Below are 16,745 nucleotides of genomic sequence, written 5' to 3' on the forward strand. Positions count from 1 at the left end.
GCACCAGATGCAAACATAACAGAAAGAGCACCCAGTGGTGAAGAGTTTCAGGAAACAGAGGTAGAAAAGAGGTTCCTCACAAGAATGGCATGCATTAAATTTGTCATTTATTCTTTCATGGATGTAGGCATTGCTGGCAAGCCCAACAATTGTTCGCCACCTTTAATTGGCCTTGAAGTGAGTAGCTTGCTGAGCCACTTCAGAAGGCAGATAAGAGTCAACCACATTGTTGTGAATCTTGGAGTCCCACTTGGCGAGACCAAGTAGAGATTGCAGATACCTTGTCTACAGGACATTAGTGAACTAGATGGTGATTTTTGAATTAAAACAATTGATTGTTTTATATTTACTATCACTGAGATTAGCTGCAAATTCTAGATTTTTCAAAAATCAATTTAATTTAAATTCCATTAGATGCCATTGTGGGATTTGAACCGTTGTCCTCAGAACATTAACTTTGGCCTTGGTGTTACTAATCTATTGACAGAAGTCACACGACACCAGGTTATAGTCCAACAGGCTTATTTGAAATCACAAGCTTTCAGAATGCTCCTCCTTCATCAAGAAAAGTTTTCACCTGATGAAGGAGCAGCACTTTGAAAGCTTGTGATTTCAAATAACCTGTTGGACTATAACCTGGCGTCATGTGACTTCTGACTGTGTCCAAACCCGTCGAACACCTGCACCTTCACATTATCATCTAATGAGATTTTCACAATGCCATCATCTGAACAGATCCTGGATGCCAAAAAGTTATCCAATAAAAGGCATCACTGACGTAAACATGCAAATATAATACTTTCTAAATAACTTTATGAAATAGTTATAATTGTCCTGCATCAACCAAACTTCATGTTTTTCTTGTTATCCACACCTACAATTTGCCTTGTAGATGTATAAACATTATGTTGAGAATTCTACTCAAAAGCTAATATTCCTTTGTTTCTTAAATAATTAAATGAGTTTTTCTTTCAGGTAGGACCCACGTCTCTGCCACCATGTGATGAGTATTTACGAAGACAAGGCTATAATTTTCGAGTGGAGCATGGTACATTGATACTTCAAAGGATTACGAAACGTCATATGCAACATCAGAGGAAGAGGGTATGCAAAGATTCTGTAGTGAAATTTTCTCAATGTTGTGAGCTTCACAACCACCAAACATGAAACAATTTGTGAACTGTCCCTTTTTGGTGTTTCAATTGAGAGAAGAGAGAATTGGATTGACTGACCAGTCCTGTATTTGTCAGACAGGTTACATGTAGAGTAATAATGACACAATTATTTAGTTACAACACAAAACTCAAATCGTTTACCAACATTAAGTTTGAGCTCTTGCCTTAAAGCATATCAGATGTTTATTATTCTTCATAACATGGATTCAGCAGAGGCTTTTTTTTCATTTCATTAGAAGCAAGGTTATGAACGTTAATGAGCCTCCTCATGATTAATGCTAGTGACTGTAGGATGAGATTATATAATGCTGTGTGAGGACCATTTTACAACTTTATGCTTCCAGGAGTCATGAATTTAAATTTTAAAATCAGAAAATTGCACAGTGTGCATATCTGAATTTCTGAAAGTCATAAATGTACACCTGAACATCAATTTCTCTCTCTTTTTATTCCCTTTTTCCAGCAGAAAAGAACCTTCAGAGGTTATGTTGTTAACCTGTTTTCTGATTATTCAGCATACCACAACCAAGCTGCTGGTACCAGACATGATCAATCTTTTGATAGTCTTGGAGGTATAGTCTCAAACAGAAATTGCCTCCAATGCTACACCCAGGAATAGTGTGCTCCAATTTATTAGACTTGCCATCACTTTCTTTTTCAAAGATTTCCTCAAATTCCTCAGCTGTGATCACTACCATCTTGATCCTCTTCCTCCTATGCCATTCTCAGTGTTTCTTGACTCTTTGTTATGAAGATATCAGGCTTAATGTTAATTCTGTGTTAGTGAATGGATTATCCATAGGTTAACACAGAATCATCCTACATGTGAAGAATGCTATACAATTGCAAGCTGTGGGTGGGGCTCAGAAAGCACAGTTTAAGGAACATCAGTACTTATTGAGACAATGTGGATTTCTCCTTAGTACATAGTTAAGGTAAAGGCCTTGTGGATAATTGTTATATATGTTAGAGAGGTGTGTTTGTTAAATCCAATCCCATGAGATTCTTGTTTAGGAAACTGTAGAACATGTAAAATAACGCAAGGCTTATATTGGCATCTTTCTTTTCTTTAGCAAGTCATGAATCCAGAATCCCAGGTACAGATTGTTTCCAGAGAATATGTTCCCGGTGGACCTACAACTTGGACAGGTCTGGGGTTTGCTCGTGTTCTACGTGGAACAGGACTGCGATTCATTGTTGACAACATTCCATACCCAATGGACTTCACAGCAGCCATTCGCTATGAGTCAGAGGTATTCAAAGTGCTGCCTCTTCAGTTTTCATTCTCCAGGCATTTAAATCTAACACTGTACATTCAGTACTTAATACACATATCTCTTGCACTCAAGAAAAGAGATACAAGAAAAGAGTTATCTAAAATGCAATAACTCTCAAATCTCCAAGCTTTCTCTTTCCTCCTCTTCCCTCCTTCTTTTTATTATTACAACATTTGATGTTATTTACTTTACTAGAGTCAGTACTTCTCCCACTGCTTATAGAGTCCTAGAGCTATTCAGCATGGAAATAGACTATTCAGTTCAACTCGTACATACCGACCAGATATCCTGAATTAATTGAGTTCCATTTACCAGCATTTGGCCCATATCCCTCTGAATCCTTCCTATTCCTATACCCATCCAGATGCCTATTAAATGTTGTAATTGTACCTGCTTTCACCACTTCCTCTGGCAGCTCATTCCATATCCACACCACCCTCTGCATGAAAAAGTTCCCCTTAGGTCCCTTTTAAATCTTTCCCCCTCACCTTAAACATATGTTCTCTACTTTTGGACTCTGCCACACTGGGCAAAAAACCTTGGCTATTCACCCTATCCATGCCCCTCATGATTTTATAAACGTCTATAAAATCATCCTCAGACTCTGGCGCTCCAGAGAAAATAGCCCCAGTCTATTCAGTCTCTCCCTATAGTTCAAACCTTCCAACCCTGGCAACATCCTTGTAAATCTTTTCTGAACCCTTTCAAGTTTCACAACATCCTTCCCATAGGAGAGAGACCGGAACTGAACTCAATATTCCAAAAGTGGCTTAACCAATTTCTTGTACAGCCACAACTCCTGTACTCAATGTTCTGACCAATAAAAGCAAGCATACCAAATGCCTTCTTCACGAGCATGTCTACCCGGGACTTTGCTTTCGGCAAAGTACTCGTTGGGACCTCCTTCTTTTTCTTTTCCAATTCTGCAAATGCACCATTTTATATTGAAGATTTCAAGAATCACAGAAAACAGAAAGTAATTTGGCATATCATGAGACAAACAGAATCATAGTAGCTTATAAAGCAAAATACCTACTCTTCAAGCTCTTCCTTCATCCTTCATGTTAATAAGTTGTGTTCAACTCACTACAAAGATCGTTTCATTTTGTGTCTCTTTTCATTGATTGGGATTCTCAATCTGTCACTACCATATACATTCTGACACTCTCTTCAGTCTTTTCCCCTCTTACAATGACCATGTTTAAAACCTGAACTTGACTTTACCTAATTATGATTTTTTTTTCTTTCTTCGATTCAAGGATGTCCCATTGAGGTTTCTTACAGTACAAATAAAATCAAAAGTGCTACTTATTTGTAAACTAAATGACAGTATGTTTCCATTCCACGGTGCAGTCAGCAGGTGACTGGATGGCCAGTATTCAAGTTTGGCCAACAAATCAACCAAGTAATAGCCAGTGCCGCAATAACCTGCCCTCACGGGAGCCTAATACAGTTACCTTGCCAGCTACCTCCAGGTGAGATCAAACAGCAAATAACTCAGCCGCTCTTTCAAGGTTACATTGCATATTTTTTGTTAAGTATTAATGCCTCTTAGGATGCACCAGATAAAAATGGGATTTTCTTATAAGCTATAGTAGAAGCTATTTTAACTTGGAATTCCCTCCTTGAGGCTGACACATGGTGAATTCCAAGATCAGGGGGTGTATGTGCCCCAAGATTTAGTGCCTGTTATCCAAGATGGAGGACTGGATGAGTGTCTGGTAAACTGCAGGCACCTGGTAACCACTTGAACTTTGATGTCAGCAATTATCACCTTCTAATTTCCATCTGATGAGTTGGAGAATGGAAAATTGCATATTAATGAGATGAGATTAACTAATAATGAGATGTTAATACATGTACCTGGGTTTCACTTTGCTAACTAGTGAGAATCTTGTCTCACTTTCAACAGTAAGTTGGTGAGATAACTTCACACAGGCCAGTGTCCTGTCACCAAGTCACCCTTTATTTACTAGTGCACAGTACACTGGGTGTGGCAAGCCAACTCAGAGTCAATCCTCAACTGAAACGATTCCAATCTCCTGGTTCTTTTCTTTTAGGGTGTTGGTGAAATCTCCTGTTCTTTTTCTTTACTTTTTTTTTATCCCCACACTACCACCTAAGTGCAGTAGTGCTTATTTTTTTCCCCAGCACCCATGGTGTGTGTGTGCAGGTGTGAGACACAGTGAAAGACACAAAGTGCATGAATCTTTATTCAAATTCCACCACCAGGAAGATAGGAAAACACCCGAGTGGCCAGTGACAAGCACTGCCCTTCACATCAAAGGGCAGTGCTGTGTGATCAAAACAGTGAAGGGGAGGGTAGGAACTAAATCAAAATGGAGTTGGAGGGAGAAATTCTCCTGGTTCTATTTTTTTTTTCTTTACCGCGTGCTCCTTCTCCAAGGACACCCGGGCTCTAACGTAATCTCCTGTTTTGTTTTTTCTTATTTTTTTTTTATTTAACCCCCACACTACCGCCTAACTGCGGTAGTGCTTATTATTTTTTTTCCCCAGCACCCATGGTGTGTGTGTGCAGGTGTGAGACACAGTGAAAGACACAAAGTGCACGAATCTTTATTCAAATTCCACCACTAGGAAGATAGGAAAACACCCGGTGGCCAGTGACAAGCACTGCCCTTAATTCCCTGCTTATTTTTTTTTTCGCTGACTGGATCACATCAAAGGGCAGTGCTGTGTGATCAAAACAGTGAAGGGGAGGGGAGGGACTAAATCAAAATGGAGTTGGAGGGAGAAATTCTCCTGGTTCTATTTTTTTCTTTTTTTTTCTTTTTTTTTCTGTGCTTATTTTTTCCCCAGCACCCATGGTGTGTGTGTATACGTGTGAGACACAGTGAAAGACACAAAGTGCACCAATCTTTATTCAATTTCCACCACCAGGAATATAGGAAAACACCCGGGTGGCCAGTGACAAACGCTGCCCTTCACATCAAAGGGCAGTGCTGTGTGATCAAACCAGTGAAGGGGTGGGTAGGGACTAAATCAAAATAGAGTTGGAGGGAGAAATGATGCACTCCACTCCCTGCGGCGCCCACCTCTCCCTGAACAACTCCAGGGTGTTGGTCGACGCCGCGTGCTCCTTCTCCAAGGACACCCGGGCTCTAACGTAACCGCGGAAGAGGGGCAGGCAGTCGGCCCTAACGACCCCCTCCATGGCCCGCTGCCTGGACCTGTTGATGGCCAGTTTGGCCAGGCCCAGGAGCAGACCCACGAGGGGGTCTTCAGACCTGCCCTCCTTCCTCCGTACCGGGTGCCCAAAGATCAGGAGCGTGGGACTGAAGTGCAGCCAAAAACAGAGGAGAAGGTTTTTCAGGAAATCAAAAAGGGAGTGCAAACGCCCACACCCAATATATACATGGTCCATGGACTCCACAGCGCCACAGAACAAGCAGTTGGGCTGGGAGTCCGTGAATCACCACAATCTGCGGTTGCAGGGGACTGCTGCGTGCAGCACCCTCCACCCCAGATCCCCGAGAGAAAGGGGGAGGACTCCCACGTAGAGAGCCCTCCACTGGGGATCCCCACCGCCTGGTGGTAAATGGGCACGCCAAAGCGTGTCCGGACGGTGGATGAGGGCGTTCTCCTGGTTCTATCGGTCAGCCATGGATTTCCTGATTGGTCCAGGTTAACAACCCAATCAAGAACCTTGTATTTGGAGGTGCTGGTGTTGGACTGGGGTGGACAAAATTAAAAATCACATCATACCAAGTTATAGTCCAACAGGTTTATTTGGAAGCACTAGTTTTCAAAGTGCTGCTTCTTCATCAGGTGTCTTACGGTCCTGCTTCACAATCACCTGAGTTTGAAAGCTAGTGCCTCCAAATAAACCTGTTGGACTATAACCTGGTGTTTTTAACAAGAACCTTGTAATCAATGAGGTCCACCTGCTTCCAAATGCTACAGTTGGAAAATGGGATTTCTTGCCCTCAATGTTAAGAAGCTCCTCACTGGGCATCTCACACAACTTTCCCTATTTTTTTGCCAATACCACGTCATTCAGGGTCTGGGAAGATTCCACTCATTTAAGTCTGCAGTTTGGGATATAATCCGACCGTGGCTGTGGCTTGCAGTTGTGCAGGGAGGCATCAGCCCCATGTTATCTTTGTAGCCACAGTGTGATCAAACTCCAGCCTGTTTTGGCTTGCCTCTTCTCCCTCTTTGAAGGCTGGTGTTTGAAATTCCCTTCACATCTGTAGGTGTGATATCTGTAGGTGAGTGTCTCTCTTACATCCGCAGCTGTATTTCACTGTCTTTTCAACAAATCATATTTGGATTTAGCTAAGATAAATGTCCACACTATTTTGGTGGTCATGTCAGTGGTTATTCTTTGGACCAGTGCAGAAATGATGATCCAAGCTAGCCCCCAGTATGCAGTAGATTATAGAATGAAATCCAGTGGGATTTAACACAGATAGCTGGCTGACTACTTGTTTTTCATCGTGATAAAAATTAAAATTACCAACCCCAATATGATCCCCACCGGATGGCCATTAGCAGTTAAAATCCTGAAGATGTAACTCAGAACGCTAGAATTGTTAAAAACATTCTAGTTATAAAAGTGTTTTCAAATGATTCTTGCTGAGTTAGTTGTCTGCTTACCTGTTATCGAGGCAGCTGATTTCTTTCACAGGCAGATTAGTAAACAGGACAGTGGGAGATTGCACAGCAGCCTGCTGACACCATGTTGCTGCCAAGTACAGCTTTGAGAACCACTTTGAAAGGGTCTCTTATTCATTAGCCCAAAATTTCCATATGCAACCCAAAGCAACTCTGATGGGTTATCTAGACTTGAAATGTTAGCCTGCTCTCTCTCCATGAAGTTGCCCAACCCACTGTGATTTCCTACATTTTTGGTTTTCAGTGCAGATTGCAGCATCTGCAGTAATTTACTCCTCCAAAGAAGCACCACTCCTCTTCCATATTAAAAAGAAACACTCAGGCTGTTTGGATATCTTAGAGCCCTAACTCCACTCCCCACTATCTTCACTTGGTAAGAAAGTTTATATTGCTGCCTTGCAGTTTGCAACCACAACGTTTGAGCTCACAATCCATTGGGCTTTGCTTTGGGGAGCCCTGCCATACAGATTAGTTTGTCATTTCAATTCAATGTATCAATTATGTATTATTCTTCAATTATATCAACTCTTAAAATCTCCACAGAATAAAGCCTCATGTTATTTCTGCCTCTGGAGTGCTCTCATGCCCAAATATCACCTGAAATGTTGATCTTTGCAGCATTAACAATTACCTTCTGAATCTCTGGTGATGAAACACTTTCCCCAGAGGAAAGATCACGGTTTGTCTGTTGTCATCCAACAACCGCTGGAGACAATGCTGAACACAAGTCTTCTGCTTCCTCTTTTTTTGTTGTATCCCCTCATAAGCATGAAATGAGTGTCCCTATATTTATCAGCTCATATTGAACATTCTTGACCAAGATTCTATTCAATAAGCAGCTTAGTGTCATTATAGACAGAGAAAGCACAGAGCATCACAATGTCTCTGGATGGTTTTAATTTGCTGGACTTTATAAAATAAACCATTTCCATTGATTATTGTGATCATTCATTGAATTAAGGTGAGCAGCAGACATTTGCACTCAGTATTATGGAATGACAGAATAGTGTCAGTTGCCATTGAGTACAACATTAACAGGATTATCCATGTATGTTAATTAACATTGTGGACATATCAAAGAATGGCTGAGATATGAGTCTTCTAAGTTACTGTGAGCCAATACAGTGAGTTGAAAAGTATATTTTTAAAAAAACGTTCTTACAGAAAGAATAACCCAGTGAAGAATGAGATTGTTTATACTGTATGGCTAGTCATAATAAATACTTAGCAATATTTTCATATGTATTATGCTACAATAATAGCTTTGTGTTTCTTCTTAAACAGGATCACATTTCTTCATATTCCAATTTGCCTGGAGCCCTCAGTACAGTATATTGTGGAGATTTACTTCCATTCATTGCCTACTCCGAACAATCAGTTCAGCGATCACATCTTGATTGATTCTGTAAGCAAAGTTAAATCTTCTTGTTGCAATTTAAGGTGTATTCATAAAGTAGCACTATCATAGTACCGGTTATTTTCAATTCTGGTGACACTGAACACATTACCAAGAATCACAGATACCATGGTCTTGTGGTACAGTGCTAGTGTCCCTATCTCCATGCCAAAAGATCAGGGATTGATGCCCTCCTCAAGATGGGATGACCGAAGAGTTGTGTGATAACTCAGCTTAATTTCCTTTTAAAAAGAGGCATCAATAACAGAAGGGATGATATACACAGTAAAGTATTTGCTATTTAAGTAATTGAACGTTGTTGTTTACACAGTATATTGGAACGCTGTGAAATCATTTATAATAAACTCAGTTAGCTCTTAAGCTGAGCTATTCGATTGTTATTACCAGAAATTCAAGCTCATTAAATAAATAAAATAAGGAAAATATTCAGGTGTTTAGCTTGGCAATAAAAGGACATTACTTGCCATGTAATATTAATCAATTGGAAGAGAAAACTTGTGGATTCACGTGAATTGCTTATCAATCCATCTAAAAATTATACACCAAGAAATTGAATATTTTGAAGATTAATTGAATTTTCCAAGAACCTCATTAATTATCTAATCCATTTGTCATGTGAATTGTAATCCAATAGACATGTCCACCAGTTTTACATTTCATATTTAGTTCGAGAAGAAGAATGTGGCATTAGAAACACCATTCTTAGATTGGTTGTTCAATTTCTATTAGAAAACCATAAGAATATAAGAACTAGGAGCAGGATTAGGCCGTCTGACCCTTCAAGTCTGCTCCACCATTCAATAAGATCATCGACTTAGATTCACTTACCCACACTCTCACCGTAACCCTTAATTCCTTTCTTGTTCAAATCATAATCTGTTTTAGCTTTAAAAATGCTTACTAAAGTAGCATCAAGTACTTCCCTGGGCAAGGAATTCCATAGATTAACAACCCTCTGGATGAAGAAGTTCCTTCTCAATTCAATCCTAAATCTGTTCACTCTAACCTTGAGGCTATGCCCTCTTTCTTTTCCTAGTTTCACCCACCAGTGGAATCAATCTCTCTGCTTCTATCTTATCTATTCCCTTCATTATTTTCTATGTTTCTCTAAGGTCCCTCCTCATTCTTCTGAATTCCAATGAATATAATCCCAGTCTACTCGATCTCTCCACATAAGCCAACCCCCTCAACTCTGAAATCAACCTAGTGAACCTCCTCTGCACCCCTTTTAGTGCCAGTACATCCTTTCTCAAGTAAGGAAACCAAAATTGCACTCAGTACTCCAGGTGTGGTCTTGTACAGCTGCAACATAACCTCCCTGCTTTTAAAGGCAATCTCTTTCGCAATAAAGGACAAAATTCCATTTGCCTTCCTAATTATCTGTTGTACTTGCAAACCAACCATCTGTGATTCATGCACAAGGACAGCCAGGTCCCTCTGCAGAGCAGCATGCTGCAACATTTTACCATTCAAGTAATAATTCTTTTTATTATTATTATTCCTACCAAAATGTATGACTTCACATTTATTTACATTGTACTCCATCTGCTAGACCTTTGCCCACTCACTCAATGTATCTATGTTCCTCTGCAAAGTTTCACAGTCGTCTGCACACTTTGCTCTGCCACTCAGCTTAGTTTAATCCGTAAATTTTGAAAACGGACATGTGGTTCCCAACTCCAAATCATCTATTTAAGTTGTGAATAATTGTGGTCCCAACACCGATCACTGAGGCACACCACTAGTCACTGATTGCCAGCCAAATAGCACTCATTTATCCCCACTCTTTGCTTCCTGTTAGTAACCAATGCTAATGCTCTACCCCTAACACCATGCATTCTTATCTTATGCAGCAGCCTCATGTGCGACCCGTTGTCAAAGGCATTTTGGAAATCTAGGTACATCACATCCACAGGCAATTTGCTTTTTCAACAAGAGGGAACCCAACTACCTCTCCACGACATTCAATGGTAATGCTACTTTACAATCACTTATTATCAATATTCAGGGCTATTATTGACCAAAAACTTAACTAAACAATCACTTAAACACCATGCAAGGAGGCCTGATGCTGAGCATTCGCTGGCGAGTAACAACTCCTGACATGCAAATCCTTGCCACTTTGCTCATAATGTCTTCATAGAATTCCAAAAGATTAGTTAAGCATGTTCTGCTCTTCATGCTGTGTATGCCCAACGGGACAATTTCCATTGAGATCCCTTGCTATTTCTTCCTTGTTAATAGACTTAAGCATCTTCCCCACTGCAGAGGTTAAGCTAACTGGTCTATAATTCCCCATCTTTTGTCTACCTCTCTTTTTAAACAGTGGTGTCACATGTATTGTTTCCAATCTCCTGGGACTGCCCCAGAATCCAGCAAATTTTGGAAAATTACCACACCTGCACATGCTATTTCTCCCACCATCTATTTTAGTACCTTGGGATGCATTCCATCAGGGCCAGGAGACTTGTCTATTCTTAGCTCCATTACCTTGCCCAACACTACCTCTTCCTTAATAATGATTGTTTCCAGGTCCTTACCTACCTTTGTCTCTTTGTCAATTACTGGCATGTTAAAAAAATAATTGTCTTTTGTCATTCTCAGGATAGTTTGTAGGTAGTGTCAAGGATTTGTGTGTCAGGAGTTGTTACTCACCAGAGAATGCTCAGCATCAGGCCTCCTTGCATGGTGTTTAAATGATTGTTTAGTTAAGTTTTTGGTCAATAATGGCCCTAAACATTGATAATAAGAGATTGTAAAATAACATTACCATTGAATGTCGTGGAGAGGCAGTTGGGTTCCCTCTTGTTGGAAAGGCAAATTGCCTGACACTTAGATATGGCTCCAATACAGTTGCTGCTTAGGAGCTTATGTTTGCATGTTGCCCAGTCTGGCCACACAGAGAGTCTAGAATAATTTATTCTAAACAGGCCAATCATCAACAAACTACTCTGCCTGACTTTATAGAGGCCAGACCATTAATGAAGCAGCTAATGATAGCTGAACTGAAGACGCCACCCTGTGTAACATTTCCACCAATGTTTACGGACTGGGATAATTACAACCAGCTTCCTTGGAGATCGGCACAAATTCAGCCACCAAAGCATCCTAGTTAAGGATTACTTAGGATAGTGCCATAGGATTGTTATTGTTAACCAGGATTGGTACACAGAGCTTGCTAACAGTGCACTGCACTCCACCATGTTACATGGGGGTATACAGTACACCCACTCCCTCACAGACCTGCTGCACAAGTCACTGAGCACATTTGGATAATTAATGAGATTTTTATTTCTTTTGTCTTTAGCTAGGTCTGATTCCAATGATTAACTCTCTGGAGGATTTCAACAGTAAAACAGATTTGGATGAGTACAGACGATATCGATGTGTCGATGCTGCCTATCAAGTGGTACCTCAGACAATACCAGAAGTATGTGAGAGACTCATTGCCAGTATGTCTGCTCGGATCCACAATGGAGCTATCCGTGAGTATTAGAGGTCCAGAGAGAGAAAAATTCAAATTATACGAGTTCTAAACACTAAAGAAAAAGGCCATCATACTTTTACTTCTCCCTTGGGATGTGAGCATCACTGGCCAAGCCTTTAATTATTATCCATTCCTAATTGCCCAGAGATGATTTAAGACTCAACCACACGGCTATGGGTTTGGAATCACATGTAGACCAGACGAGGTAAGGAAGGCAGATTTTCTTCCCTAAAGGACATAAGTGACCATTTTTTAAATGACAATTGACAATAAGACCATAGGAAATAGGAGCAGGACTAGCCCATCTGGCCCCTTGAGCCTTCTCTGCCTTTTAATAAGATCATGGCTGATCTTTTCATAGACTCAGCTCCACTTACTCACCTGCTTATCATCACATTTAATTCCTTTACAGTTCAAAACTCTATCTATCTTTGCCTTAAAAACATTCAATGAGGCAGCCTCTATTGCTTCACTGGGCAGGGAATTCCACAGATTCAACAGTCTTTTGAGTGAAGAAGTTCTTCCTCAACTCGGTCCTAAATCGGTTCCCCATTATTTTGTGGCTATGCCCCCTAGTTTTAGACAATTGTTACATGGTCCTGTTAGACTGGCTGTTTAATCATGCACTCTATTTTTAAAATTAAATTTAAATTTCATAATCTACCATTGTAGGGTTCAAATCCACATCCTCAGAACATTAGCCTGGATTACAAGTCGAATGACAGTACCACTACACTGTGACCTCCCTATGTATTTAGATCTAAATATGCACTGATCAACTTACTAATCTAGTCAATCTGTTCAGAGATGTTATGACATGTCTTTGGAGCAGATAAGACTGGAATCAAAGCCTTCTGACCTACTGGTAGACACACTACCACTGCACCACAAGATCCTCATTGCTAACTTGAAGATAGCTGTACTGAGCAAAACTGACTTAATCAGATGCAAAGATGTCCTTGCCAGCATCCAGCATTAGCCCCGATAATAATAAAGAGTATCTTTGATGCTTTCTTAGTTGACATTAGCATCCCAGTCCTTGCACAGAGAAACACAGTGACAGCTTCATATTTAATAACATACTCTTTTTAAATTCATTAACAGGATGGGAGTGTCACTGGGCAGGCCAGCATTTATTGCCCTGAGGGCAGTTAAGGGTCAACCACATTGCTGTGGGTATGGAGTCAGATGTAGGCCAGACCAGGCAAGGATGGCAGTTTCCTTTTGTAAAGAATATTAGTGAACCAGATGGTTTTTTTCTGACAATGGATTCATGGTCATTGTTAGACTGTGAATTCCAGATTTTTTATTGAATTCAAATTCCACCATCTACCATGGCGGGACTTGAATCCCTGTCCCCAGATTACCTGAGTCGCTGGATTAACAGTTTTAGTGATAATATCACTAAACCATCACCTTCTCATTTAATTCATGAACTGCAAAACCATTCCGATTTCTCAAAAAACATTGTTTGAATACTGTGTCAATAGATTTAACTGGCAATCTGGTGAAATGATACTGAACAATTTACAATCCTGAATAAGACTGATAAAAATTGTCAACATTGCATTGTATATTTATGTCAATTTGGCTGCTGAAGCAAGGTTCAAGATACACAGCACAACAAGTAGATAAACTTGCATGTCAGGAGTGGCATGGTGGCTCAGTGGTTAGCAGTGCTGCCTCACAGCCCCATGGACCTGAGTTCAATTCCAGCCTCCAGCGACTGTCTAGGTGGAATTTGCACATTCTCCCCATGTCTGTGTGGGTTTCCTCCCACAGTTCAAAGATGTGCAGGCCAGATGAATTGGCCATGGTAAATTGCCTATCGCATTAGCCAGAGGGAAATGGGTCTGGCTGGGTTACTCTTTGAAGGGTCGGTGTGGACTTGTTGGGCCAAATGGCCTGTTTCCGTACCGTAGGGAATTGAATCTAAACTAGGGGGAAAAAATCAGCAAGGCTTGCATTTCTAAGTGAATTTTTAAAAAGGATAAAATTAAACAGAGCAGTAGATGTGAAGTAGAATCCTGCTGATTTCAGTTGAGAGTGTGTTTCTGGAAGAGCACGGCAGGCAGCATCCGAGGAGCAGGAAAATCGATGTTTCGGGCCGGAACCCTTCATGTGGAATTCCTGATCTGCTGTGCTTTTCCAGCAACACACTCAGCTCTAATCTCAAGCATCTATAGACCTCACTGTCTCCTACTGAATTCACCAGACTATCCCTGGTCTGAACAAAGGAAGGGATAAATTAGCAAGCATCCTCATTCCTGATCTCTGTGCACATATGCGTGCTTAGCAAAGATAGGATTACTCTTGGCTACATTGTCAACCAGGTGCTTACTATGTAATATCACACATGAGGAAAAGTAGCAGTGCAAAGCTATCATTGCGCAAGTGAAAGCCCTCTCCCATTTTGTAAGCAAGATCTGGTTGACCTGATGGGGGCCATGGGGAGTCGATTTACCTTAACTTACTAAGTGGGAAACCCATGAAATTACACCAACTGTTGTCCTTGCACCTTACCCTTGCATTATTCCCCAATATTGCATTGAGTTAAGAGTGACCTCAGTGCTTCATTATAAAGCGTGAAAATGAGATGGGTGGAATTAATGAAATATGTAACATTATTAGGTGCTATAATTTGGTCTGAATTTTCAGACTATAGACCTAATGGAATCTATTTTTGTATAATTATGTACATTGTCTGCTAACTGATTGGAGTTTCTTATGTACATTCTGCAGCCTGTTGCTGCAATCCTCAGGGATCAATCAGTCGAATATGCAGCAAGTTTGGTGGCCAATGCCAGTGCAAGCCTGGTGTGATTGGACGATGCTGTGATTCCTGTGCACCAGGATTTTATGGATTTGGTGCCAATAGCTGTTCACGTAAGTCAGTTATTCATGCAGGCTGAATGGGAATGATTAATAAAAGGCAAGTTTGGTTCATATTTTTAATGGTTATATAGTATATACAAATGTTCATTATTTAACATTTGTAATTGTATAAGTGTAGAATATTCACTTTCAAACCATTTTCTTATTTTAGCTTGTTTCAGTTCCATCATACACTAAAATTATTAAATAGTACAGAACTTCATCTAACAATCCATAAACCTTTCAAGCTGCAAGGATTTCCAGTACTTACAAAGATCAGTTCTCAGCAAAATGATGTTTTTATTGTTCTCCTTGTGTTATGGTAAAGATTAACTTTTTCTGTTCCTGCTGGTAAGTTTTCCTGAAGATATTAACTGTTTAGCAGCGGTTTTTGTGTAAGTTCAGCAGAATGTAACTGACACAGCTTCCTGTCAAACTAAAATAACTTTATATTTGGCATATTTCCTTAAATACACAGTCCAATTGCTATCATGTACCTCACACCTATTATTTGATGCATTCCATTTTCTGTTTATTTCCCGTAGAATATTATTTCTTGTTTCCATAAAATTATGAGGATGGTGCATCTTTATGGTCTGATTTAGAGTCTAAACCTGCAAATCATTTATTTTTAATAAATTACCTTGCGATCAATCTGTTCATATGAGAACACAGAGAAAGGAGCAGGAGTATATTGTAAGGTCTCTCTAGCCTCTTCCACCACTTGGTACAATTATTGGTGATCTTATTGTTTGAACTCCACTTTTTCATCCATTCCACACATTTCTTGACCCCCTGAAAGAACAAAGATTTGTCCATTCCAGCTTTAAATACAGTCACTGATCCAACCATTCTGCACCGTCAATTCCAATTCTTTATTTATAACGTAACAGCTTTTTGCAAATATGAGTCAGCAACTATGATTGCACAAATGCATTTTACCTTGTCTCATTTTACAATTTATTCCTCGTGACGTTAGGTTGGATAGCAGTAGATTGTTTTCGTTATCAGTCTGAGAGATACTGTAATTCATTATCCCAGTGGTACACTGTTTGTCTATTGATCTGCACTCAATTATTTACAAGCATCCCTCTCATACACCATGTGTTCTTTCTTTAAAGATAAACCCCTCACTGCGGTCTTTACTGAGATGGTGCTTGCAGTGCACCAACAGTTTGCAATCAGATTATTCATTTGTGTAAAATGCACTGAAGAAGGAAATGAACATGATAAAACTGGCTCTTGATACTTCCCCAAACTATACAAAATCTGCTTCATTTTTTAAAGTTCATTCAAAAATGAGTTTAAGTGTGAGAATAAAATGAGAACTTTCATTGCTTTGAGACATTTTTCATAATGATTCATTATTGTCCAATTCACTTCACTACAAGTCTATATTGTGGCTGCTTGCTGCTACTGTACTGGCACTGCTGCCCCTGATAATGTTGAAACAAGTTACCTAGAATTTCCAAGATCCAGCTCTTGGATTCCCTTAATGGTGGATTCATCCATTGGCTAAAGGCAAGGATCTTCCTCATTTATCTACAGGTACAGTACAGTACAAATGTGTTATATTGGAAGAGGTCAAAACACAATGAAAATGCGCTCTTTAGAATGATCGATTTTTTCAATTCCTGCAGCTTACACCATGCATTTCTATATCATGACCACTCGTTTGAAATTATGGTTAATGTTATAAATTAGATTTTTGGAGATTTTTTTTTCTCTTGTGTGATATTCTTACTACAGAATTTATTCTATCCCTACTAGAGAATTCTTTTAGAAAAAAATAGAATTGAACCATGTATTAAAAATCAATGCTGGCAAATCTGAATCAAGTAAAGCTCTTAGCGTAAACAAAATTGGTTTTCTTTCAG

The 16,745-nt window shown here is 39.9% G+C and overlaps 1 protein-coding gene across 2 annotated transcripts in view; it reads left to right on the forward strand.

The window, feature by feature from the left end:
* Positions 1-16,745, forward strand: part of lamb4 (laminin, beta 4) — a 120,739-nt gene that overhangs the window by 47,190 nt on the left and 56,804 nt on the right. For both annotated transcript variants that reach the window (XM_043713613.1, XM_043713614.1), the window contains exons 15-20: positions 976-1,104; positions 2,249-2,428; positions 3,806-3,927; positions 8,375-8,495; positions 11,815-11,992; positions 14,737-14,880. In XM_043713613.1, the coding sequence (XP_043569548.1) occupies positions 976-1,104; positions 2,249-2,428; positions 3,806-3,927; positions 8,375-8,495; positions 11,815-11,992; positions 14,737-14,880 (874 nt within the window). The remainder of the gene's footprint in view (positions 1-975; positions 1,105-2,248; positions 2,429-3,805; positions 3,928-8,374; positions 8,496-11,814; positions 11,993-14,736; positions 14,881-16,745) is intronic.

Source organism: Chiloscyllium plagiosum, chromosome 23 (genome assembly GCF_004010195.1).
Source record: "Chiloscyllium plagiosum isolate BGI_BamShark_2017 chromosome 23, ASM401019v2, whole genome shotgun sequence".
Taxonomy (NCBI): Eukaryota; Metazoa; Chordata; class Chondrichthyes; order Orectolobiformes; family Hemiscylliidae; genus Chiloscyllium; species Chiloscyllium plagiosum.